This window comes from Crotalus tigris, unplaced genomic scaffold (assembly GCF_016545835.1).
Source record: "Crotalus tigris isolate CLP2741 ecotype Arizona unplaced genomic scaffold, ASM1654583v1 scf7180000018807.1825209, whole genome shotgun sequence".
Classification (NCBI taxonomy): Eukaryota; Metazoa; Chordata; class Lepidosauria; order Squamata; family Viperidae; genus Crotalus; species Crotalus tigris.
The window spans coordinates 1,742,550-1,767,007 of record NW_024097206.1 but is presented as its reverse complement, the minus strand read 5'-3'; the positions used below and the strand labels follow the sequence as shown (position 1 = coordinate 1,767,007).

The 24,458-nt window shown below is 33.1% G+C and overlaps 1 protein-coding gene across 8 annotated transcripts in view; it reads right to left on the bottom strand.

Annotated features, from left to right (window-relative positions):
* Window positions 1-24,458, bottom strand: part of RELCH (RAB11 binding and LisH domain, coiled-coil and HEAT repeat containing) — a 60,246-nt gene that overhangs the window by 19,738 nt on the left and 16,050 nt on the right. For 4 of the 8 annotated variants that reach the window (XR_005558273.1, XR_005558274.1, XM_039356226.1 and 1 more), the window contains exons 3-17: window positions 23,403-23,474; window positions 23,237-23,292; window positions 22,747-22,860; window positions 20,681-20,881; window positions 20,482-20,573; window positions 18,751-19,050; window positions 17,912-17,987; window positions 17,352-17,447; window positions 17,196-17,219; window positions 7,685-7,797; window positions 4,623-4,713; window positions 4,174-4,245; window positions 2,641-2,781; window positions 1,879-2,043; window positions 293-440 (exon numbers count right to left, since the gene is read on the bottom strand). Coding sequence is in view for 6 of the 8 variants with exons in the window: in XM_039356226.1 (XP_039212160.1) it covers window positions 293-440; window positions 1,879-2,043; window positions 2,641-2,781; window positions 4,174-4,245; window positions 4,623-4,713; window positions 7,685-7,797; window positions 17,196-17,219; window positions 17,352-17,447; window positions 17,912-17,987; window positions 18,751-19,050; window positions 20,482-20,573; window positions 20,681-20,881; window positions 22,747-22,860; window positions 23,237-23,292; window positions 23,403-23,474 (1,761 nt within the window). In the remaining 2 variants the exon portion in view is untranslated. The remainder of the gene's footprint in view (window positions 1-292; window positions 441-1,878; window positions 2,044-2,640; window positions 2,782-4,173; window positions 4,246-4,622; window positions 4,714-7,684; window positions 7,798-17,195; window positions 17,220-17,351; window positions 17,448-17,911; window positions 17,988-18,750; window positions 19,051-20,481; window positions 20,574-20,680; window positions 20,882-22,746; window positions 22,861-23,236; window positions 23,293-23,402; window positions 23,475-24,458) is intronic. The other 4 variants (XM_039356228.1, XM_039356227.1, XM_039356229.1 and 1 more) reach the window with 3 other exon arrangements.

Sequence of the window (24,458 nt, the reverse complement as noted above, 5' to 3'; positions counted from 1 at the left end):
TTGCACCAGCCCCCCCCCCCAAAGATCATCAGGATTGTGTAAGAATTTTTTTTTTAAAAAATCCCAAGCTTTTTAGTTAAATTGATAATTACATACATATATATATACACAGTGTACACACACACACACACACACACAAATATATATTGTATATTATTATTTTCCAAACAAGCATTAGAATTTCTAAACTAAACAGAGAGAAAAATGGTTGAACAACTCCAACAACTACACCAGCATTTCTATGATATCTTATTTCTAAATAAAGCTTTGCAGAAAATACTGAAGCAGGTACCTTCTATATGTGGGACTTCTCCCTGAAGCTTAGCTTTGTTTGTAAATGGGGCATCTTGCAACACCAGTGCAAAAAGAGAAGGTATCAAGGATTGTAAAGCGGAAAGATACATGTGGAGTTTATGTTCATCTAGTCCATGTTCACTCTCCTGAAACATATTCCAGAAATCTAAGTTAAAACTTGCCTTTTTTTTACTACATAGCCACTCAAGAGCATTTCCTAAAAAGTATATATATATATATAGTCAGTGGATCAGTCAGACTTTCATTATGATTAATTACGAAAACTTCACTTAAAGGTAAAAATGAAAAGTAACAAAATAAAAGAAGATAAAAATAAACTAATCAATATGATTGTATTGTTTGTAAAACCGAAATAGGTTTTACAAACAGTACAAGAAACTTTGACTACATTCAAATAGACTCAGCCATATTGATTTGCTAACAACTGTACAAAAAATAAACTGAATGACCTGGAAATTTAGTCACTAGGGGAAATATAAAATATAGCTGTGTATTATTACAAATGGGCAGTACAACAATATAAGGACCACATTTTCAACTGCCACATTGTTAGGACGCTTGGTTGACAATCAGGCAAGTTCGCGTTTGATATCCGAGTGCTGCGGAGTCCGGTGGGTCATGTGGTTTAGGATGCTGGGTTGATAATCAGCAAGCATGCGTTTGAGACCCAAGTGCTACTGCATGACGGAGTGAGCGCCTGTCAATTCACTTCAGCTCCTGCCGACTAGCAGTTCTAAAGCAAGTAATCACAAGTAGATAGATAGGTACCACTTTGGCACATTAACAGGATCATGAAAGGAACCTGAAACCGGGCGTCCCCTGGGCAACACTAATGTCACCGTCGAATCCTTTTATCCCGGAAGTGCCTCAGTGCTTCCAACATGAAAACAGCAGTAGTTTTCAATTGCTCCCTTGCCACAAGGACAGAATCTTAAAGAATAACAGATTTTCCTGAATTTCCTTCATGGACAGCTGTTGGAAGTGTGTGAAAGTGACTTCTGACCGTTTTTTCACTTATGAATATTGCAACATCCCCAGGGTTATGCAATCAAAATGTGGATGCCTGGCAACGATATATATTTATGACAGTTGCAGTGTCCTGGGGTCATGTGATCCCCTTTTGCAACCTTATGACAAGCAAAGTCAATGAAGAAGCCAGATTCACTTAACAATCATGTTACTAGTTTAACAACTGCAGTGATTCACTAAACACTATGGCAAGAAAGATTGTGAAATGGAACAAAACTCACTTAACAACTATCCTGCTTAGTAACAGAAATGTTGGGCTCAATTGTGTTCATAAGTTGAGGATTACCTGTATTTATATTTCCACTATTTTTACATACATCAGAAATTATGGTACAAACTTAAATAGGCAACTCTAATGTCTTAAGAAAAATGTTTAGCAGAATAATAAGAAAGACGGATGATGGTCCTATCCACAAACAAATATATCAAAACATCTGTCCCTTGAAGTAAAAGGCACCAAAGCTACTTGGTTTATATTAAAACTTCTTATTTTTCACAAATGATAAAAAAATATCTGACTTTTTATATATTTACCTTGAGTAGTTTTTCAATTTTACTAAGCAATGTAGGTATAAGATGCAACTGTAAATTTCCTAATTCTGTAGTCCAAGCAGCATAAGCTGGTAAAAATACTTGATGAGTTGCACTAACTACTCGTTCTGAGGGATCACCCAAAGCTGAGAGTAGCAGTTCAAATCCCTGGCAATACAAGGAAAAACACATGTAGGAATTTTATTTAGTTTAAATATATAACATATCTATATACCAGCAGAATTTTATGTACATTTTAGGAGGCTTAGTTTGTAATTCTATTGCGATTTTGCAACTCCATGCTATGGCCTTTCCAAATAGAAAAACAGCAGGAATAAATAAAAAACAGGAATAAGAAATCTGATCACTCTGCATTTTCACAATCACAATTGGATTCTCTGATACAGCAAAACAGAAAAGGAGTTCATAGGAAATGTTTTGATTTAGCATTTTATGTTAAACTGTGATTAAACATTAAAAAGGTAATTCTGTTAAAGACCTCAGGAAAAAAAGCAAAACAAGAAAAACTAAATACTTGTTTTAAATTTGCAAAATTTCAGAGTAAATATGATTTATAAGACTAAGAGTAAAAAAATGAGTAACATCATTCATATAAAAATTGCACAAGTATTCTAGATACAGGATGATTGAATAATTTAAGTAATCAAGGTTATTCAGTAATTGTGCTGAATACTTTATCCTGGATCCCTGTAAAGAATGTATTTCATATGCTTTTGCTCATATACATATAATCAGGCACAATACCTGCTGGTATTTGTCTGGATCATCAATGTATCCCATGATGATACCAAGACTTTTGATTACAGCTTCTCGTACCAAATCTGCTTTATCTTCCATTAGCATCTGCTGTAGCATGGAAAGAACCAATGAACTACGAATTTCTTTCTGAAAATAAATAGTAATTTAGTATTAGCCAGTGCTACATAATTCAAAACTGCAAAAGCAAATCAGTAGCAATATATTTCTATTAGCTTTTAATCAAAGAATTCGCTACAGAGAAATGGCAAATGAATATAATCTGATGAATGATTTGACCAAAATAATCCATTTGATTTTTGAAAGACTTCAAGAGGACGATTATTAAATTTATCATATGTTGTTTCAGATAGTTGATGGAATAAAAACATGCCACTTAAGGAACCCTCTGACTCGGTCTATTTAAATGAAAAGTTTGGATATCTAAAGGTAATGAATTTTGAGAAAATTATGACTGATAAGATTGGTTTGAATACTGAGGGGAAACTAAGCTTCAATAAGAATCTTGAAAACAGGACATATAATGATTTAATAAGATGATTTTTATAAATACAATGGAAATAAGCTGATTAAAAACATGCTATATGTTGATGTTATTATATGCATAAATACTAAAAAATATTTATATTCAACTTGGTTTGTACTGAAAATATTAAAAATTATATTTGTTTAATGTAGACAAAAGGAGATTATTACAGGAAGAAGAGAAGATCAAGAAATATATTACCAACATTGATTAACTGTAGAAATTAATTATCATTGTTTTAAATATATGAACCCAGACAACACACTGTTCACAAAGCACTAAAGATTGTTATTGTAAAAAATTAATAAAATATATTTTTTTTAAAAAAGGAACCCTCTGATTCAATACTCTTTACTTAGTTTTACTTTTTTTAAGATTTGCTTTTTGTTGGTTTTTGCAGCTCCCCAAAACTGCTTATATCTTGGTTTGTGTTACATTTTAGATTTGATTTTAGGAAAGGGTACTTTAAAAGTAAAGCATGATTTTAAAAAATATGTTAGATGTTTTTAAAACCTTTTTTTGAAAATGAAACATTTAAAAAATTTTAAATAAAAGAAAATGAACCTTACATGGCCATGAACTCTTGGCAAAATATATAAAAAAAATGCAACTGCTAACAAAATATAATTGATAATTGGCCAGTACCCCAAACTTTCTGAATTCCTTCCAGTTTTGGCAATGTAATTTGGGGACGGTATAAAAATGAATAGTGGGATTGGGAACAAGAACACCGTAGATTACTTAGTTTTTATAATAGACCATGTTGTCTTTCCTTGCCCCTAACAATAAGTTGAGAATAAGATGACAATGCCTAGTACATGACCTTCAGAATTTGCAACATCAGAGTCTCCCTGGCATTTTGGTTAGAAGGCCAGCAAGCTTTAATTTCTTGACAATTGTCTATTCAATTTGCGAAAGTAATACATAATAATAATAATATCCATAATAATAATGCGATGATCGATAATAATAATAACTGCATATAGAACACTTACAGGAAGATATGGTGCCAAGGCTCCACAGGACTCTGCTACTAATAGCCGCCTTTCTGGATATTTGTGATTGATCTGTGGGAGACAATATTTTTTTGTTAATATTTGTTAATATTTATTCCTTTTTTTGCTTACAATATTATTTGTTATAAATCCCATATAAAAAGTGAACAATAATAAGTTGCATTTCAAGACTCTGCAATTATCTTCTACTTATAGTCTGGACATAAAATTTCTTTGGTTTCCACAGAAAAGCTATGCCACTGACATTTGACTTGAGATATGAACTATTCAGATTCTGATTCAAATTCTTCTTGAGTTTTGTTAGCCTGGAATTCATTCTGGCAGATTTATATACCACCATATGTGATTTAATAAATGCTGCTGATCATATTACTATGGCTGGAAAAATATGATCTCATAGTGAATGACATGCAAAACAGAAATTATACCTGCTCCCAACACTGTGGCAAGAGTTCAGCTTCTACACGTGTAGGTCCAACGTGCTGTGCAAATGCCACACACCCAGTCAAAATCATTTGCCTGGTAAAAAAACAGAAACAAGCCTACAATGACAAACATGCTAGTGTAACCTGCAAACATTGAGCAAACAGCAAATGCACCATCTGAAGGAATAATTAAGATAATTTGAACCAGATGCTCTTTTACTCACAGCCAGTCAACAATTGATAACACAAATAACTTTCAAAGACAAGCTCTTTTAAAAAGTATATTTGTCTTTATTTCTGTGGGAAATGCACACTTTTATCTTGCTTTTGTATACAATGGAATTGACTTTACAGGTAGTCCTTGTTTAGGGATTGTCTCGTTTAGCAACTATTCAGTTACTATGATGATGAAAAAGTAATCTTATGGCAGTCTTTGCAATTATAAGCTTCTCAGGCCTGGAAAGCAAAGCTGAAGTAATATCATAAATACAGTCATGATTCCATTTAGGGATCTTTTTGCTTAATAATTGAGTTACTGGCCCCAATGTGATAGCTAAATGAGGACTACCAGTATAAAACTGCTGTTCGTATTGTGGAAAGCATAATAAATGCAGTCACTGTTTTTCATAAGTGAATATATTCATACTGTAAGAAAAATGCTGTAGACAAAATGATCCACGATGTGAATATATACTATACAGAATAAAGTCAAGATTATTTTAATTATGCAAAATTAAAACTATACTTTAAAAAAGGAAAGAGGAAAAGAAAAAAGTAGCTCTTTTATTAATATATGTAAAAACTTTAAAATGCTCAAAACCGTTTAGCCTGTTATAAAGTCAGAGGATTTGGTCTATACTGTACTGATGATTTGCTTGAATCTAAAAAATATTTAGTTAATATCTCCCATATATCAAATTTAGCCTATAAATGTGATAAAATTGGCAACATATCGCTGAACATTTACTTTTCTATGAAACTGAATCTCTAGGAGCCTCACACTATATTTAATTTTAAAAATGCTGTTAAGAAACATAACAACCCGCTACCTACCATTCAATAGAGGGGTAGAAATAGTCTTCTAAGCTTTATAAAGATGTCAGTTCCTCAATTAGCACTGCATCATCTCCCTTCAAAAATTAAATTCTGCTTGAAGAATCTGCAGATTGCTCTAAGTCTGTGCTGCAAAGCCAAGACAACTTCTCAGATAATTTGATTTTTAAAATATTTTCCTAAGGACAGTCTCATGAGACACAGCCTGATGATTAGAACTTGACAATGACTTTTTTTTTGTTCTGTTACTACCAAGGCCAGGGGTAGGCAACCTCGGCTCTTTTATGACTCATGCACTTCAACTCCCAGAATTCCTGAGTCAGCATGGCTCAGCTTGGAAACTCTTCCTTTCCCCTCAGCATAGCTGACTCAGGAATTCTGGGAGTTGAAGACCATGAGTCATAAAAGAGCCAAGGTTGCCTACCCCTGACCAAGGCTATATCAAGGAGTATATTCAAAGTTTGAGGATCGATCATTAACCTATTTCCTATATGTTTTCTGAACAGGGAATGGATATATAGTATTTATTTCAAACCAATCTGTGGTAGATTTATGACTGTTCAGTAATATTATACTATGAACTATTTAAAATTTGAAATAAGTTATGAATATAAAAACAGTAGCTTAAAATAAGGCAAAATAGATGGAAGATACCTAAACATTTTTTAAAATATATACTCAAGTGGTTTATACAAGAAAGTTAATTTGAAGAAATCAAAAAGGGTTTTAAAAATAAATTAAACTATTTTGAAATAAACTGATTAGATTTCAGGAGAACTGAGTGAAAGGTGGCCTGTTTATACTGAACAGGGCAAACATGTTTGTTTTTATAACTCAATGAATATATTATGAAATGAAATACTTTTCAAAGTGGACAAACATAAGGGTAATTTTGTCATTAGGCAGTGTTAGATGGTTGATCAGATAAAATGCAGCAGTTTGGTTTTTTGTTTTTATAATCAGGGATAGCTACTTGTAGAATTACCTCTCAGCTATCAAAATAATTCAGTCAATAATCCATTGGAAATAATATGCACCTATTCTTCAGTCCTTTTTTTTTCTTTTTACAATCCTGTAATTGTTAATTCTGGGTAGAGTTGGGATGACTAAATGGAGCTGAATGTTTACTGGCTGGATGCCCTTCCTGATGCCTACATGAAGTTCACAGCAGATATCTTCTCTTTGTGCTCTGAGAGAGAAGTATCTGCTGCTACGGTGTTTTCCCGAAAATAAGACCTGGTCTTTTTTTTTTTTTTGCTTCCAAAAGAGGCACCAGATCTTATTTTCGGGGGCATGTGTCTTTTCCACTCACCACACGGCGACGGTACCAACAGGCCTGCCCAGTCGACCCACGTCTTCTGCGGCCGAAGGAGCAGCTTTATTCTGCAACTGAGAATGGAGCTCAGGCCTGTATTTCGCAGTCAGAGGCCTTTCCGGAAGGCCTGTGCAGCCTAGAACTGAGCTACAGATTCAATCCTTAGCTTGGTTCTCAGCTTCACAGGCCTTCCGGAAAGGCCTCTGACTGCGAAATGCAGGCCCGAGCTCCATTCTCAGCTGCAGAAGAAGTGGGCTAGCGAGGCAAGTGTCGATCCATGGGAAGACTTGTTGCTATGGTAAGCTTCACCCCTGTCCTAGCTTGATTTTTAGGTGTGCACTTCATCCCAAAACTAGGGCTCATTTATTTCTGAGTGGGAGGCGAGTGTCTTCACTACTAGGCCACCATGCCTCTCCTATTACTCAGTCCTAGTTGCTCATTATATCAAGGGAGTAAAGATTATTAAAAATTTATATAGACACAAGTTTTTTAAAACTGTTGTTCTATATACTGAAAATTATGTTGCCATTTAGAACATTGCTAAAAAATGCTTATGTTACCTTTGGCAATTTATACAGGTATAATGTTTAAATCAGACTAGAAACTTATTGAGGGAATATCTGCAGTAAATAAGTAATCCCCAACTTAAAAAAAAAAGTCAGAAAGAGAAAGCCTCCTGATAATATAAAGCACACACCTTTGCTCATCATCTGGCCTTTTGATCAAGTTGAACAGTATGTGTAGGAGTTGATCTCTTTCTTTAGGTTCAGGATGGAGGCAAGCTGTACACAGAATGAGTGGAATCAACTCCTAAAAAGAGTGTGAGTAGGAAGGAAAGCAAAAGCTATCAAGTGATATTAAAGAGCAGAGAAGAAATGTTTAAAACTCTAAAGAGTAATAAAATTATTTCACGTTTAATTCATTATCAACACTATTTGCACACAAGCATCTTATGAACTCAAAAAATATTGAGCGTAAACATTATAGCTGTAAGTTCTAGTATCTGAACAATCATGCTGGAATTCATGTTTCCTTACTGAAGTTGAAGAAAAGAAAGTGGTTTAAACCACTAAAAATGAGATTGAGTGTAAGGTTAAGTTCTCATTATGCTGATTGCCATACAATAAACTTAATTCATTTTTATTCTGATACATATATGTATATGTATATTTGAAGAAAGGCAGTTCTATTAATAAACTCTCCTAAACTCTTAATACTCATTATTAAAAAAGAGACATCTTTATAGCAAAAAGGACTTTATGCCTATTTACAGAAGTTCAATCTGATTTGCAAGCAACTTATATTAGAATTCTGATATTTTACCTACTTTATGTGTTCCTACTACTATACAACACGTCTTCCGAATCAGAAGAAATTTAAAAGAAAATGGGTATAATTCAAAAATGCTTCATTTTCTATAGTTCCTGATTTTTTTCTGCAATGTCCCTATCAATCAGATATATTAAGGACCATTTTACTGCTGTTAAAAGATATAACTGTCTACATGGAAGTACATACACTTCATAAAATTGTGTCTATATATTAAGAGCAAAAATCTTTCTATATAAATAGTTTTTCAATATAACCTCTAAATCAGATGGTATAGATTCCCAAAGGCAACTGTGACTTTTAAAAACCTTTTTCCTTGATCTTTAAGCCCAAGCTAGACATTTTCAACAATACCCCAAATTAGGAAGATTTTAATACGAAGATGAATTAAAAAAACATTTCCCCTTAAATCTTTATAAGCAATGAAAGATGATCTGAATGGACTACTTTAAATTCCACATATTCTCTGCAATTTGTTAACAAAAGCAAGCAAACAAATCAGACAAAAGACTCAGATTTCAAAATACAAAGAAATTAAAATATCCCAATTTATTCCAAGTTTGGAGACTACATGTAATAATATAGCAATATTTCAGTATGGTAAAATTGGATGCCCAAGTTTCTTCTTCAGAAAAAAGGAATTATGAATTGAAACATTCATTCATGTTTTTGCTTTATAGTTTAGGAGCCACATAAGATCTATAATTTAATATCAAATTGTGGGAATCAAAGTTGTAGATATAGGCTGTGAATTATACATAGTAATTTCTAATGCTGGCTATGTAATGAGACAAAATATTAATACTAGTTAAAGTCCAAACTCATCTGGAGGGTATCTGATTGCTTATCTCTTGAACAGGTAATTTTACAATCATGTATTTGATTCTGTCCCCATCAGAGTATTGGTAAGAAAACTCAATATTAAAGCAGTTAGACTTTATAGGTTTTTACAAGTTGCCTGGCTATTTCTCAGCTGACTAGCATTGAACCCCACTACACTGCCTTTCAATAATAAATAATATATAAAATTATTTTGAAAGACAGCAATGAAACGTGGAAGACTAACTACATGAAAGATTTGGAGACAAGCTTTATTAATAAAAGGAAAGGCTATAAAACAGAATTGAGCTTCTTTATGTTTATTGCAGTTTCTATTACCATGACATTTCTTCTTCCATTCCAATCTAATTATATAACTTAATATCAAATGATGTTGATTGTATGAATAAAAGTCTTGCTAAGGGCTATATTTTTGATCGCTTCAAAATTCAAATCTTTCTCAGCCTCAATAATCTTGCATTTAAGTAGACCCAACTACTGAAAGAGATCATAGGCAAAACACCGCCCCATTTTAAAAGATTGAATCAATACAATGGATTCTTTGAATCAAGTCTACAGAGATGAGTATTTTTTATAGAATATTATTCCAAGGAATGCAGTGCAAAACACTCTGGCTGTAAAAGTCTCCCCAAGAAATTCTAGTTTCCAAAAGAAGAAATCCAAAATGAAACAACTGTTTACAAATAGAATAAAAATGATCAAAGAATGGAGAATGTCTTGGCTGAAGAGAATGCCCTGAAAGGAGATTTAAGACTTTTCTAAACAAAACAACTAGCTAACTAAAATAAAGAAAAAACCCTAAACTGTTTCATATTATTATTTTACAAATAAATTATGAGAATATACATAAAGAAAGTTCTATAAAGGTAATGTAAACATAATTAAGTATGACAAGGACATCCAGTATTTTTGGAAGTCTCTTCAAATAGACTTGATGAGTTGAGAAGATTTCACTAGTTTCATAACAGAAAATTAGATTCTAAATATGCCAAAACAGGGTCAAGATTTGCTAAGTGGAGTCACATCTTGATGAAGACTGCTGACATGGCAATTGCACAGGGCATATACATTATTAATTTCATGATATACAACAGAGGAAAATTAGTTTTAATTGATATTTATTTTAGTTAATCCAAAAATCCTACTTGATCACGGAATCTGAATACCCAATAATGCTGTGGGATGCAAAGAATTGATATTGTTGTTTATATACACATATACACTTTGTATGTTTACATATTTTTTATATTTTGAAGTATCAGAGGAGAAGCAATCCTGAACACATATGTAGTAATATTAATCCTCTTTACACATTTGCTGGCATTATGTAACATTAAATAAATAAAAAGAAAGCAATGCTCCTTTCTCTTTACATATAATTTAGGAGTTGTGGTTTCAACTGATAAATCAATATCAAACTTCAAGGTTTTTTTAATTTGTAGAGCAATTGGCTAGAATTTTTTAAAAGTCATAATTCCTAATGTGCATAAATAAATAAAAAATAAAGTGAAATTAAATTTTGGATTGTCTTTTCCTAGTAATAGAAATTTAGTTTCGTGTAACAGTACTTCCTTGTTGATCTACTTAATACTACCATGGCCTTGCATTGCCTGTAAACAGAGTTAGCGCTATTGAATTCTTAGTAAAAATACCAAACTGTGTTGTAATGATCATACATAAGTATTACTGACATACAACTATATATTAGTGTAAGCACGAACATATTCCATACATTCTGACCATACAGAAAAAAATCAGGACAAATATTTACTGTATGTTTATTCAATATTATATAATCAGAAGGGTTTAATGCTTATCAATCTTGAATCAGGAAACCTTCTCAAGAGGAAGGCCCTTTTCAATATTCTACAGTAAAATAGAATATCGTAATAAAAAAGAAAACATTCAGGTGTCCTTAAATACAAAAAGTCTATATTGTGCATTGTGGAATAATAATTGGTTTCCCAGAATGTATGGCAAATACATGGATTCAGATAATAGTAACTGATTTTTAAAGTAAACTGATTACTTTCACTTCCTATATTTTGTATTTCTCTAATTAAATATTTTTGTTCCCATTTCCACAAGAATAGATGTGTAGTAACCGATTTTTAAATAATCATTACTTGGACTTTCTATATTTCCTACTTCTCTAATTAAATATTCCTGTTTCCATTATCACAAGAGTAGATGTATATGCATTGCTTCAGCAGGACTGTACTCTGAATTTGATGGACTAAGGATAATAAGAGTTGTATTATTCATCAATATCTCTAAACAAATGAACAAATGAATAAATAATTATTAATAATAAAAATTTCAGGATAGAAGATGGCAGGGATATTTATGTAACTAGAATGGGGTAGTGAATGAAAACTTTTATTGGGTTAAAGGGGACTGGAAAAAAAAACTCCAGTTGCAGAGGATTTTTAATCTTAATCTATACGAAATATTAGTTATCCTACATTAAAACACCAACATTTTGGTTGTAATTAGTTATCCAAGATTTAGTGTACAGCATTACTAAAAGTGTCTTTGTGTATAAGATTTAAGAGAGGAAAAATCTGGAATATTAATTAAGGAGCATAAATACATGATGCTGAGAACTGCATTTTTAAAAAGTATTAAACTACATAAAATTCTTATTAAACTTAGAAACAGTTTGGAAAATAGTCCATTGGAAGAGGCACATTCAAAAAGTGGTAAGTATTAAATGGCATGATAATTCCTAAGGAAGATTGGATCCTGGACAGTGGTTAGATGTTTATTATATTTTGTGATAAATTAGTAGTCAAACCTCCAATAAACCATTGTTTAAATCATCTGACAATGAAGATGATCTTGGAGGTATATTTATTGTTATTTTCTAGAAATGAGAATGGAGATTTAAATGTGGGGTTTAGAGTAGTTTGAAAATACAAACAAATTATAAAGAATTGAAGGAAATTACTACTTTGAGTGTTAAAAACAATATTCAGCAGAATAATCGCTGAAATATTTGTTGAATTTTTAATTCTGAGGTTCTACTTAGTTTTTATTAAGTGGGATTTTTATAGTCATAAACAGCAAGTCTCCATTCCACAAAGTGATTCTGAAACTTTCAAAACTGATTCGTCCATTTAGGCATGTAGAATTATATAGACTTTAATTACATTTATTCTTTGAAAATAGTTTTGTGACTATTTTCCCTTCAACTGAAAAATATTATGGGATCAGATCAGTAACATAAAAAAGTATCAATTTATTATCTTTTGCAAGGTTGTTTCATTCTATCTAGGTTGGTTGATATGGGGCAGATACAAGGCCGATGCTTTTACCTTGCAGAAAGCTGGATACTGACTGTTGGAATTAGCTGTGTGTGTCCACGTCCATTGGTCATATTCTTTCATGCATTTTATAGGATTGGAGCGTTCTCTGCATCGCTGCATCAGTGCTTCTAAACTTCCTTCTATCAATGGGAGTGGAGAAACAATGAGAAACCTTCTTGAATGTCCTAATCCATGTTCCATGTTTACTCAATGAAGGGGGGAAAAAAGGGATGACAGAAGCAGAAGGACAAGAGGATTTACTGAATGGGAAGTAATGTGGAAAGAGCTCAAATGCTATATATGGCCTCCCTATACCTGAAGATCTCTTAGATTTTTTTTTGTACTTGAGAACTCTTCCAGTAAAAAGAGAGAATACAGTTGCCTTCAGTGTGCTGAACTCTTACGCACACTTACCTGAATTGATTTTCACTGCCTTATTTCTTAGTGAATCAAGAAGTGCAAGAATGTCACAACTTATAGGAAGAATACAGATCAAGTTCTTCTGAACTTAAGGATTTGGCTGGAGGCTATTCCTAAGATTTAAGGTATATAATTACCGTGCATAGGCACAATTACTATTTTACAAGATTACCATAAAAAAAGACACGTCCAAAGTGTTGGTTAAATTTACTTCCAGGGGAAAAAGAATGAAAAATAATCTGCCCATGAAAACTGTAGCATGTGATCAACATCAAGGAAAGAGGCTTCTGCTTCTATAAATAAAGTGATTCTTGCCTATGTTGGGAAGTTATACCATGTGTGCCAAAGTAATGAAATATACATTTTCAAAGCTTTATATCAAAGAACTTGCCTATCATGGCATCTTTCATAGACATACTCTGATCATTTACTACTATTGTGCCATATTTTTAAATGACAACATATTACTTAACATTTTCCCCCCTCAAAGTGGTGAAAATATAACCCCAAAGTTCTCAAGCTAAAGCTCACGACTCTAAAAGTGATGAAAGTATCTGCATATGTTGGGGGAACGGTATTTTTCAATACTAGTCAGGCATGTCCATGCAAAGTGTAAGGACTCTCAAAGCCTGCCCCTGCTTTGCCTGGGCATATCCACAGGAGGCTTGCAAAACAAAAGAACAAGCAAATCCAGAACAGGTTTTGACAGTATTTCCACTTTACTTAAGCAAAGCCTGGAGTGAGTTCTGAGTGTTAGTTTGAACTACAGTCTCACAATAGATTAAAATCAGACACAGAGTCGCTGTAACTCGTATATGTTTCTTGCTGGTTGATGACTTTCAGCATAGTGTAGGTATATATGTATCTGTGTGTCTGCGCGTGTGGACACACGAACACACCTATGTACACATACACACACACAAACATCGATCATTTTTGGAATGTTTGAAGAATTATATGTGTTAGTGAAGTTCAACATACTTGTCCTTTATTTTAAGTTTTTAGTATTTCAAAATGAAACATTTTATTGAGTTATAAATGGAAAAGATGACTGCACTATCAGTAGTGCTGAAAAAGTTAATATAAGCCAAGAACGTACAAGAAAATGTCTTTTACTAAAAGGATTATTTTCTTATCCAACCCTAATCTCAATAAAATCATTAGATTTAATCATGATAGGATGACATAAGTTCACCATTTTAGGGGATAGTTAACTTGTTTTCTTTTAAAAACATTTGGTGCCATCAAATGATATTCTCTTTTCTTCCAGCAATGCTGCCCCAATGCCAGTAGATTAAGAGATGGCCAAACAACTTTTTTCCCCTCTGAATTCAGATTTCTACAAAAATTGACTATGTAATTTGTATAATTTTATTGGAAAATGTTGGCTAATATCCAATGAATTGTAAAACTATTTCTGCACATCCAATGAGAGTTTAAACTTTACTTTCATGAAGCTACTCCCCTTAGTTGTGTGACAAATAATTTTTGAAACTGAAAGTAGGTTATAAGAATACCATGGAAAATTGAAAGCAATGAAAGACCCATAAACTTGTTGATGACAAATTAAACATTCTGAGAAAAGAAATAAACTGTGCCATGGCCAAATTGGGCAAACTGCCTTCTTGAATTATAGATAGTTCTTGACTTATGACTGTTCACTTAACAACTGTTTGGAGTTACGATGGAATCCCCAAAAGCTACGTAAGATCTGATTTTGAAGTTCCAATGTCAACTTCCCCACAGTCAAATGATCACAGTTTGGGTACTTGGCAACCAGTTTCACACCTGAGTTTTATGATGGTTTTGCCGCAAACCGGTTTCTGTTTTCCAGTTTCCGGCAAAATCTGTCTCATAGGTATCAAAGGACTTGTTTGATTCCTGTGATGTTTGCTTTGTGACTTCATCTGCTTATACTGACTGCTGTGGAAAAGTTTGTAAAATTGGGCCAAACCACAGGGTGACCCACTTTACAACCATTATGATTTATGACTGTAATTGGCAGACTCGGTTATAGTCACAACTCAAGGGCTATCTATGATTTCATGATGGAACCCTTTAGAAGTAAGAATGCTAATTTCTAGTAATTTCTTGAGGGGAATAAAGATGGAAAGGAAAGGTGGCTTCACACATTTTGGCTCCAACTTTACCTTTCCAGAACTGCATACAGCCTTCAAAAAAAAAAAAGATACCTACACTTGCTCCATAAAAAATATCAGCATATACAACCATTTATCTATCTATTACAAAGAATCCTATAGATAGCAGCTTTAACTGTGAAGCTTCAGAGAATTATTGTTCCACAATTATAACAGCAAGTTAGTTTTGCAACTGCGTAATTTTTCAATAAATGAACTTTTAAATGAACAGAAATTGTTAACAAACTTCACAAGATATACAAAGGCCAGCTGCTTTTCATTTTTGGAAATAGGAATTAAAAATTGTTATAAAAAGCATTGCAAGCAGCTTGTTTATTACAGCTTTGCATGGAACATATTATATCTTTTGCTATAACTCTTACTAAAATTATTGAAAAAAAATTCCTGGAATGCAAATTTTGCCTAGGAAATGCTTAATTCTTCTGCAAGTTAATTGGAGTTTTTGATTTATCTCTAAATAGCTGATCTCCATAAGATATCAAAACTAATTCTGAAATTTTATTCAGACCAAGAAATGGTCTGTCAATCAACATGAAAAACAATTAACTTTAAAGCCCTTGCAGTTTCACAAAACTAATCTCATATTAGTTTAGAACTTGATGTTGAAAGATTTTAAAAGCCTGTTCATATACATGTCATTAAGTAGCATCTACAATATTGTTTCTGCTAAAATTAATTATTTAGGTTGGATAACTAATATAAGTAAACTTTGAATACTATTTTCTCCCAATTCTATACCTTAAATTAACACTATACTGTACCAAAATTGGAATGAGCTAAATAAGTAATACTTGCTATTGATTTTGGATTATGTCAGAAATATAACACCTTAAAATTAAGGTATAAATTTAGCCCTCCATTTTTGATTTGTTTGTTTTTATGATAATGGAAGAAGTGTTCGGGAAATCAAATTAACTAGTACTGGAAGTTATACAAAATAAGGAAAGAGTATTCCAGGATGAAATTATTTCAATGGGGAGGAGAGGAACAGAAACATGAGCTTTTTGCTAGTGCATAAATAGGAGCTTAGGTTAACCATTAAAACTTCTTTTCTTCTAAATTCAGAAAGTTTATTAGATTCTAAGGATAGTAATAACTTGGTAATTGAAAGTTGTTAGCATTCTCTATTATTATTTGGCTATGAAAAATTTACATGCAAAAACCAAGATTTTAACATATATTTGCTAACTTTTATGAATTACGTATCCACTCAAAGTTTATGATTATCTATTTCCACACATGTGCAGGGATTAAATAAGCAAAAATTAGGACTGCAGAAATATATGTTGGAATATAACTAGGAACTGCAAAGAAGAACTAAAGCAGCATCCTGGCAAGCTGATTGGCAACAGCCAGAAATTGGTAACTGATCCTGACAACTTAATGTAGCCCATATAATAGCTTCTACTATAACTTAAACAGATGTATTATTTCATACAATTAGGCGTGCAGGATATATAATCAAAAATTGAAACCCATGATAAAGCATTAACTATTAGAAAATGTAGTTAGTGACTGCAACCTGAAGGATCAGTACACATTTCTTGACTTAGTTACCTTTTCATAAAGCTCACAAAGTTAAATGCCAAAGTGCATTACTAGATATCTAGATTAACAGGTAAAGCTAAGCTGGCTTGAAAAGCAATTTTGAATTAAAACAAAGAAAACGCATATAGAACCAACTCATCTTCAGCTCAGACTTCATTATATCATTAGAAATACATCTCTAAGAGCCAAATTCTCAGTTAAGATTACACTAAAGGCCCATGTTGATAACAGCAAGCCAGACTTCGGGGTTCTGGCCTGCCAATGAGTGAGCAACATCCAGATCTTGCTCTAATCACTCCCAATTATTTGTGCAAACTACTGACAGTTCAATCTAGCCATGCTGTCTGTCTGAATATGGCTGTTAATAAGAAGGATAAACATTTAAATACATATTATTTTTAGAAATAACGTAACAGGCAAGTTCACTTCAATTTAAAATTTAGGTTCTACTCAAATACGACGACACTAGAACCAAGTTTAGCTAATGTAAGCAAACTTAAGGGCAGAACAAATGGACTCACAGTAACAGCCCTGCAAAGTGCCTTAAGGATCTTAAGCAAAAGGATAAATAGCAGGATACCATGCTGTTTTGCTAAAAACTCACCCGACATAGATGTGCAACCATTTTCTAGGAGTAGAGAATGCATGCACAAAAGTGAGAAGATGATTGCAAGTAACAGACTTCAATATAATAAATAATACGTAATTCTAAATGAATAAATATTGTATGAAACTAAACAAATATTCCTGTATTTCTTACCTCTCGTTTTGCAAGCAGGACATTAGGAACAATATGTGGTAAACAACGTCCAAGCATCAGCATGACACTTTTTTCACTATCAGCAATTCGAGACACCTAAAGTGCAATTTTTTGGCAAAGTCATATACAGCAGTTGCATTACACAACATGTATTTGATAAAATGGTTTAAATTTCTTTCAGAAATTAGCATACAATTCAAGTCTAAAATAAAATGCCCACTTTTAAACATATCTGTGTTATCCATTATGTAATTGGTTCAGAGGGCTCACAAGGATAATGAGAAAGCACCACTGTGTGAATGACTGTCCAAAGGATATTAGATTAGCATGTACCTAGATTTCAAAAAAAAAAAAAGGTACCTAGTCCAACCCACTTATGTGGCAATTAGATAAGGTGGTCAAATATATTACCAGCTCAAATCTTTAGTTATGCAAAGGTAAATGTATAAGCAAGTGGTCAGAGGAACAATGAAAGAACAATGAAAGACTAACAGTCAAAGTTGAAATTGCTTAATTCTTATCACTCAATAGGAATTACTATTTTACAAAAATAAATATACCTCTGATCCCAAACGGCTCTCTGCTGACATCTGACAAAATGACAGCAATGCTTGATGGAATGCAGGTGATAACTTCCTGAAATAGTGGGATGGAAAAGAAATATAAAACATATAAAAAAGCTGCTATTTGTACAAATCTATTTATTTCACAACTAATAATTAAAAAATAAATCTTCAGTTTAAAAGTTTAATTAAGAATTCTATACTGGAGCCTTCAGAGGTATAACTGATCTTTAACAGGATTAACAGAGTTGATATATTTTTTATTTAATCATAAGTTATTGAATAAAGCACAGCTGATTGAAGTTGCTCAATATTCTAAACCTTAAACCATGATTTATCATTTATACAGCATGCTAAGCCAAAAATGAAAAAATATGTTATGGCTTGGCAAAATATGTAAATCTAGTTTGTACTGATATAATCTATTAATTTCTGAAAACATGTTATAATTGAAACAGAGACAACTGAAAAATAATCAGTGTGTCAAGATTCCTTCCATTACATGTTACAATTCCTCATGATTAATGTAATCCTGTGCATTTCTTGATTTCATGCCAAATAAGTGACTGCTAGATGAGTAAGAAAACATGGATAACTGATGGCCAATATTTAAAGAAAAATCTGGAGCTAAGAATGTTCACATGGAATCCCATAACCTTAATGTACTACATCAAACTGGTAGGACAGCTATTTAATTAAAGGTGGGGGTGACAAAACTCCTACTTCTTTTGTGTGGTGAAACTATAAATTTAGAACCTGAATGTAGTTGTTAAATCTATTCAATGTTCAATACATTATTTTACTGTAAACACAAAACACAGATGAATTTAACTAACCTATTAGGTTTATCAAAATCTATGGCAGCTTTATTTGATGGGGAACAAGGTGGAAATTTTTCTCTTTCTTTATAAGCAAAAGGTATTCCAATATCCTCTTTAGAAGTCCTATATTCAGATTCCTTGCAAGTTCTTTCTTCTTCAGTTCTCCCAAGTTTATCATCATTACTTGAACTCTTAATGTCTAAATATTTCCCATTATCATCTGGGAGCGTGGGAGGCACTTGGGCTGAAGATGTCTCTACTGTGTCACATATCGTTGGAATAGAAGTTTTTGGACTTCTCAAGTAGTCTATTTCACTGCAACAGAGAAAAGGAAATGCTTTGGAAACAAAAAAATTTAGTTATGTAATAAATCACTTTCAATGACCTATGTAGTGCATGAACAAATGTTTTATAAAATGTTTTAGTGGGATAAATCTACCACCAGATTTAGAAAAATAGAAAACTAAGTAAGATAACAGTGGGGAAGATTTTTTGTTAAAGAAATGCTTTTTATATCATACTTTTTTGTTATAAAAACAACGCATACATATGCTCTAAAGGTCAAACTGATAGAGGAAAAATGTTTAATCTTATGTCCACTGGATATGACTTTCTATATCTGCTAACCACTACCAGCCAGTAGCATCTATGTTAATGTCTGACAGTATCATTTTCACTCTCTCCCCTGCATCACATCCTCCATCACACTATGCAAAAAACAGTGGGTCCAAGTCTCTGCAATCTATATATTTTTGGGGGGAAAAATGCCCAGCCCTGCATAAGAGAACTGCTATTGCTGCCATCTGTGTGAAAATAAAGTTAACATAACAAAGTAAATCTAAATTCTAAACATCATTGAACAGTACGTATTGGGAAGGTATAGCTTGTTCAGAATGCTGTTCTGGAGGCCCCTAGGGTGGCACATAACACCCACTGTTGCACAAGATGCATTGGTTACTGGTTTGCTTCCGGGTCAGTTCAAGGTGTTGGTTATGATCTTAAAAGCCTTATATGGCATGGCTCCGGAGTATCTGAGGAACCATCTCACCCCAATGGGACTAGCCTGTCCCACTTGTGCCAGTGGAAGAGGCCTGCTACCGATCCTGTCTGCTAAGGGATTCCAGCAGACGGGGTCAAGGAGAAGAGCCTTTTTTGCTGGGGACCAAACTCTGTGGAACACTCCTACCACTGGAGGTGAGAACTTGGTTTCGCCGGGTGACTTGAGGTCCCAAAGGGTTGCTCATTGCTGGTAGGTGGATGATGGGGTAAGATCTCATCCCTGTACCATCCATATCTTGGTTCCTGTTTTTTTTTTTTTTTTGCATAGTTTTAAAATTTTAATTTGCACTGTTTTAAAATTTAAACAACTTTCCTATTTATCTTTCATGATCTGTAAGCCACCCAGAGGTTTATCAGGGAGACAGGCAGCATATAAATTTAATAAATAAATAATAAAATAAGCTACTGCCATGCTGGTATATTCATATCCAGCATCCCTCTAAAATCTATTTTCTTCATTCCTTTTGGTGCATGAAAATAATTCTGACCAAGATACCTTTAGGCATATAATAAGTTTTGGTAATGAAAGCTGTTAAACTGAAATACAGAGAAACAAGTTTTTATATACAGTTTAACTCAATGCCATATTCATTTAAAGGCACAATAAACTGAGATGGATACACTGGTTCATGCACAGCAAACTGCTTATTCTGTATAATTTTTTTAAAAAATCATACATTAACGTACCTTTCCAGTCTTTGTATTTGCTCCATAAGAGACCATTTTTCGGTGCTTAACGCATTAATTTGATCTTCCAATTTCTGCACCAACACACATTGCTAAATAAAAGGAATATGATAGAAAAAATTAATTTAATTAATCAATTTAAATTGAATAAATTAATTTGATTTGCCATATTGTTTTAAATTTGCAAAATGAATTATACCTCTATTGATTCTGATGTTCCAAATACAGGAATGTTTTCTAGGATAGGAGTAGTTGCCTCTAGTTCATCCTCTTCTGGGCCAACTGCTACATCTACAATATCTTTTGCAATAACTTGGTGATTTCCAAAATCACGGTAGAGTTGTAGCAAGTCTGGGGGCTTTGGAATGTTCAGTCCTACATCATCCCACAGTTCAAAATCCTTTATATATGCAAAATTAAAATATTTATGAGTTTCCATAGATAAGTATGCAAGTTATTACGTCAAATGATAAAATGCAACATCCAGAAGAGAACTTTAGTTATTGGCCAGGTGACAATAATAAAAATAAATTTTACACTTCTATTACTTAATCGTATACTGTTGAAGAAATCAGTTTTAGCTTAAAATGTATGACATAATTAAATTAAATCTAATTTCTTAACAATTAACTGACCACTACTGATATTTTTTGTTTGAAGATTTCACTGGTCATAATTAGCTTAGTGTGATCTTTGATATAACCAAATTGCATCGTTAATGAAGCACAACAAAAATCTTTAGCCACAAGGACCTCTTGAAGCTACCGGTATTTATTTAACAAATTTATTTGTCCACCCAAATAATTCTAGATGGTTCATAAAATATAGATACAATACTATATATGTATGTAAAAAAATGAGTCACTATTTTAGAAATGATTAAGGAACCTCACTACAACAAGAAACAAGACATTCATTCTAGCCTCCATTATTTAAACATATAAACCTGGTCCTGCTCATTATTTTGCTAGATTGCAATGGAGTATGAATTGATTAAATATAGGAGAATGAAGATTCATCATACTTAAGGTCTACAAGTACTGACTGATTATTTTGGAAGTAGGAAAAGGAGATGGCTCTCAGGAACAGTCTGTACTACTTTATTTTATGGTATTTGTTTCAGTAATATAAGATTCAGAAAAACTTCCTAGCTATACTTTGGCTCAGGGTGTTCCATCAAAAATAAAGCATCAGTGATATAGCTTCATAGTAGGCTATTAGCTTTTCAGCAATACAGCTTTATCAGAACAGAATTAATAATATGGAATAGATCAGTGGTTCTCAACCTGTGGGTCGGGACCCCATTTGGGGTCGAACGACCATTTCACGGGGGTCGTCAAACAAGACTGTCCACCATTTTCCCCCCTTTTCTTTGGCCACACTCCTGGCACCCGGTGATGTATAAGTGGTTGGGGGTCACCACAACATGGGGAACTGTATTATGGGGTCGCGGCATTAGAAAGGTTGAGAACCACTGGAATAGATGAACCATTTAAATTTATGATTTGCATCAAGAGATTAAAAAAGTATTTCTCCCTGTATTAAAAAGACGGCCCTCTTTTATCATTATCAGATATCAGTATCCATAATAAACCAGTTCATATATCAATGGTTTTTGGTGGAATTATTTCTGCATGCATTACATGTTTTTTTTTATAGTCACATTTTATGGGGCAGTTATTCGCAACAGAATCCTTGTGATTGATGTTTCAAAAAGAAAGAAAATTATATTCTTTTCTATCTTTTTTATGAAATTCATCTCTCCTCCCTTATGTATCCCAGACCTAAGCGGGGAGAAAGCATTAAGATGGGGTGGGTGGGAATGAACAGAGTGTATTAAAAAAATATTCCCAGCTGTTTTTGGAACTCTATGTTCATTTTTTTTATTATATTAGTTCAAAAACATTTATACATTCAGATTCAGACCTGGTAGCCAATCTAACGCTTCACATGTTTAGCGCGTAATAAAACAAAAAGAAAACATTTCAGAAAGGTGAGAAAGAAATTTATTTTCTTCTAGTGCTCTTGGACCAAGTCATCTGGAGTTCAAATCAACAGTATTACTATTAAGAATTAGCTTACTATTCCTTACTACGAACAAAACAATAATCCTACTTTAATTAATTTACATGAGAGATACAAGTATATACTATAAACAGAGATATTTGGGGGGGGGGAATAAGTTGAAAATAACTAGACCATGTTAGGAACAAAATGGAAAAAGACCCGAGATCGGAAGGTCACAAAGGTGCTATTCCAACTTACCTGATCATCATTCTCATCTGAAAAGGTTATTGAAGTAAGCTTGTATCCATTCTTTAACAAAAATTCATTGACTAAGAAGTTTAAAGCTCTTTTTTCAAGAGGTTTAATTGGTTCCTAGGAAAAATAAATGCATATAACATTTAAATCTTGATTTTCTATTATGATTGACAGAAACTAAACAAGCTGATTACCCATTTCAAAACAAAACCTATAAGCTTGAACAAGCATGCTATTTGGTTAGCAACAGGAATGCTGTTGAACATAACATTTGCTCTATAGCAGGGATAGGCAACCTTGGCTCTTTTATGACTCGTGGACTTCAAGTCCCAGAATTCCTGAGCAGCCATGCTGAGGGGAAGGGGAGAGGTTTCCAAGCTGAGCCATGCTGGCTCAGGAATTCTGGAAGTTGAAGTCCACGAGTCATAAAAGAGCCAAGGTTGCCTACCTCTGCTCTATAGCAACAGCAGATACAGCACATTAGATCACTCACCTGAATTTCAGGACTTGATTTATAATTTCTTCGTTCCTGCAGAGGAACTTCATTTTCTGAAAACAGCAATACAGAAAAAAAATATTATTCTCCAGGCTGTCATGCGCCACCTCTTTCTATTTTATCAAAATACAAAAAAACTGAGGAAAAGGTTTGTGTACACCACCTGCAGCCTGAGTCAGGTTGGCTCGGAGGGCCTGAATGGTCTCTTTTGCTTTCCGCAGTTCAAACTCCAGGACTGGACAAGGATTTGGATTAAACATACACAGGCATCCAATCAAGAATAGGGAAACAAAAATGAAATATAAAAAAGCAAGGATGGGTGTAAAAATAAAATACAATCTGTATTAAAGACAAAGCATGCAATCTTTATGGAACTCATGAACGCATGCAGCAGAGTTAGACTGCAACAAACTGGTGAAACATTTCCATGATTCAAACCTAAATCTTAAAAATCTTAAAAATCTAAGCTATCTGACAAGGAATGCTTACAGGTTTTAAGAAATAAAATGTACCTCTTTTTTGAAAATCTTGAAGATTTCACCTTACAAAATATTGTTATAATCGAATCTTTTAAAGTTTTACGTTATACAAATGGAAATATGAGGCCATCTTGCTTTGAAGGAATAAGGAGATTGTGATTAAAATTACAGTTCTGTAAACAAAGAATTGAATAATCTGTCATTACAAAAATGAAATAATTCAGGCTAATGCCACTTTACAAAGGATGCTTTGATTCCCATTTTGTGGCACATTACAGGATATGTCAGTTGGGTAGAACAGCTTATCATGTCAACTGAGTTCTTAAATATCTGCAAACTTTTCTTAAAAAAGTATTTAATATTTCTTTTCATAAAGAACACTGATTTCATAACTTAGATTACCTGAGATAGTTTTATGAATTGCTTTCTGCCATAGACAAAGTGATTCATAAGAGATTATCCAATCTTTAAACATTTGATTTGTAATTGATCTCGATTAAGACACCAAGGTACACTAACAGGTAATTACTAACCAGCTTCTTTACAGGGATTCCTTTAACATTAGAAATATTCTACATAATTTTTTTAGAACATTTTCTTCTACAAATGTTCCATTTTCTGCTAATACCAATAGATTAGTAATAGGACTATATGGAAAAAAATATTCACTCAGTTTGCATTTTTCTTCTTCAAAAACAGAAGGCATAATTAGAGTACATCACAACTACTCCATGGAAATA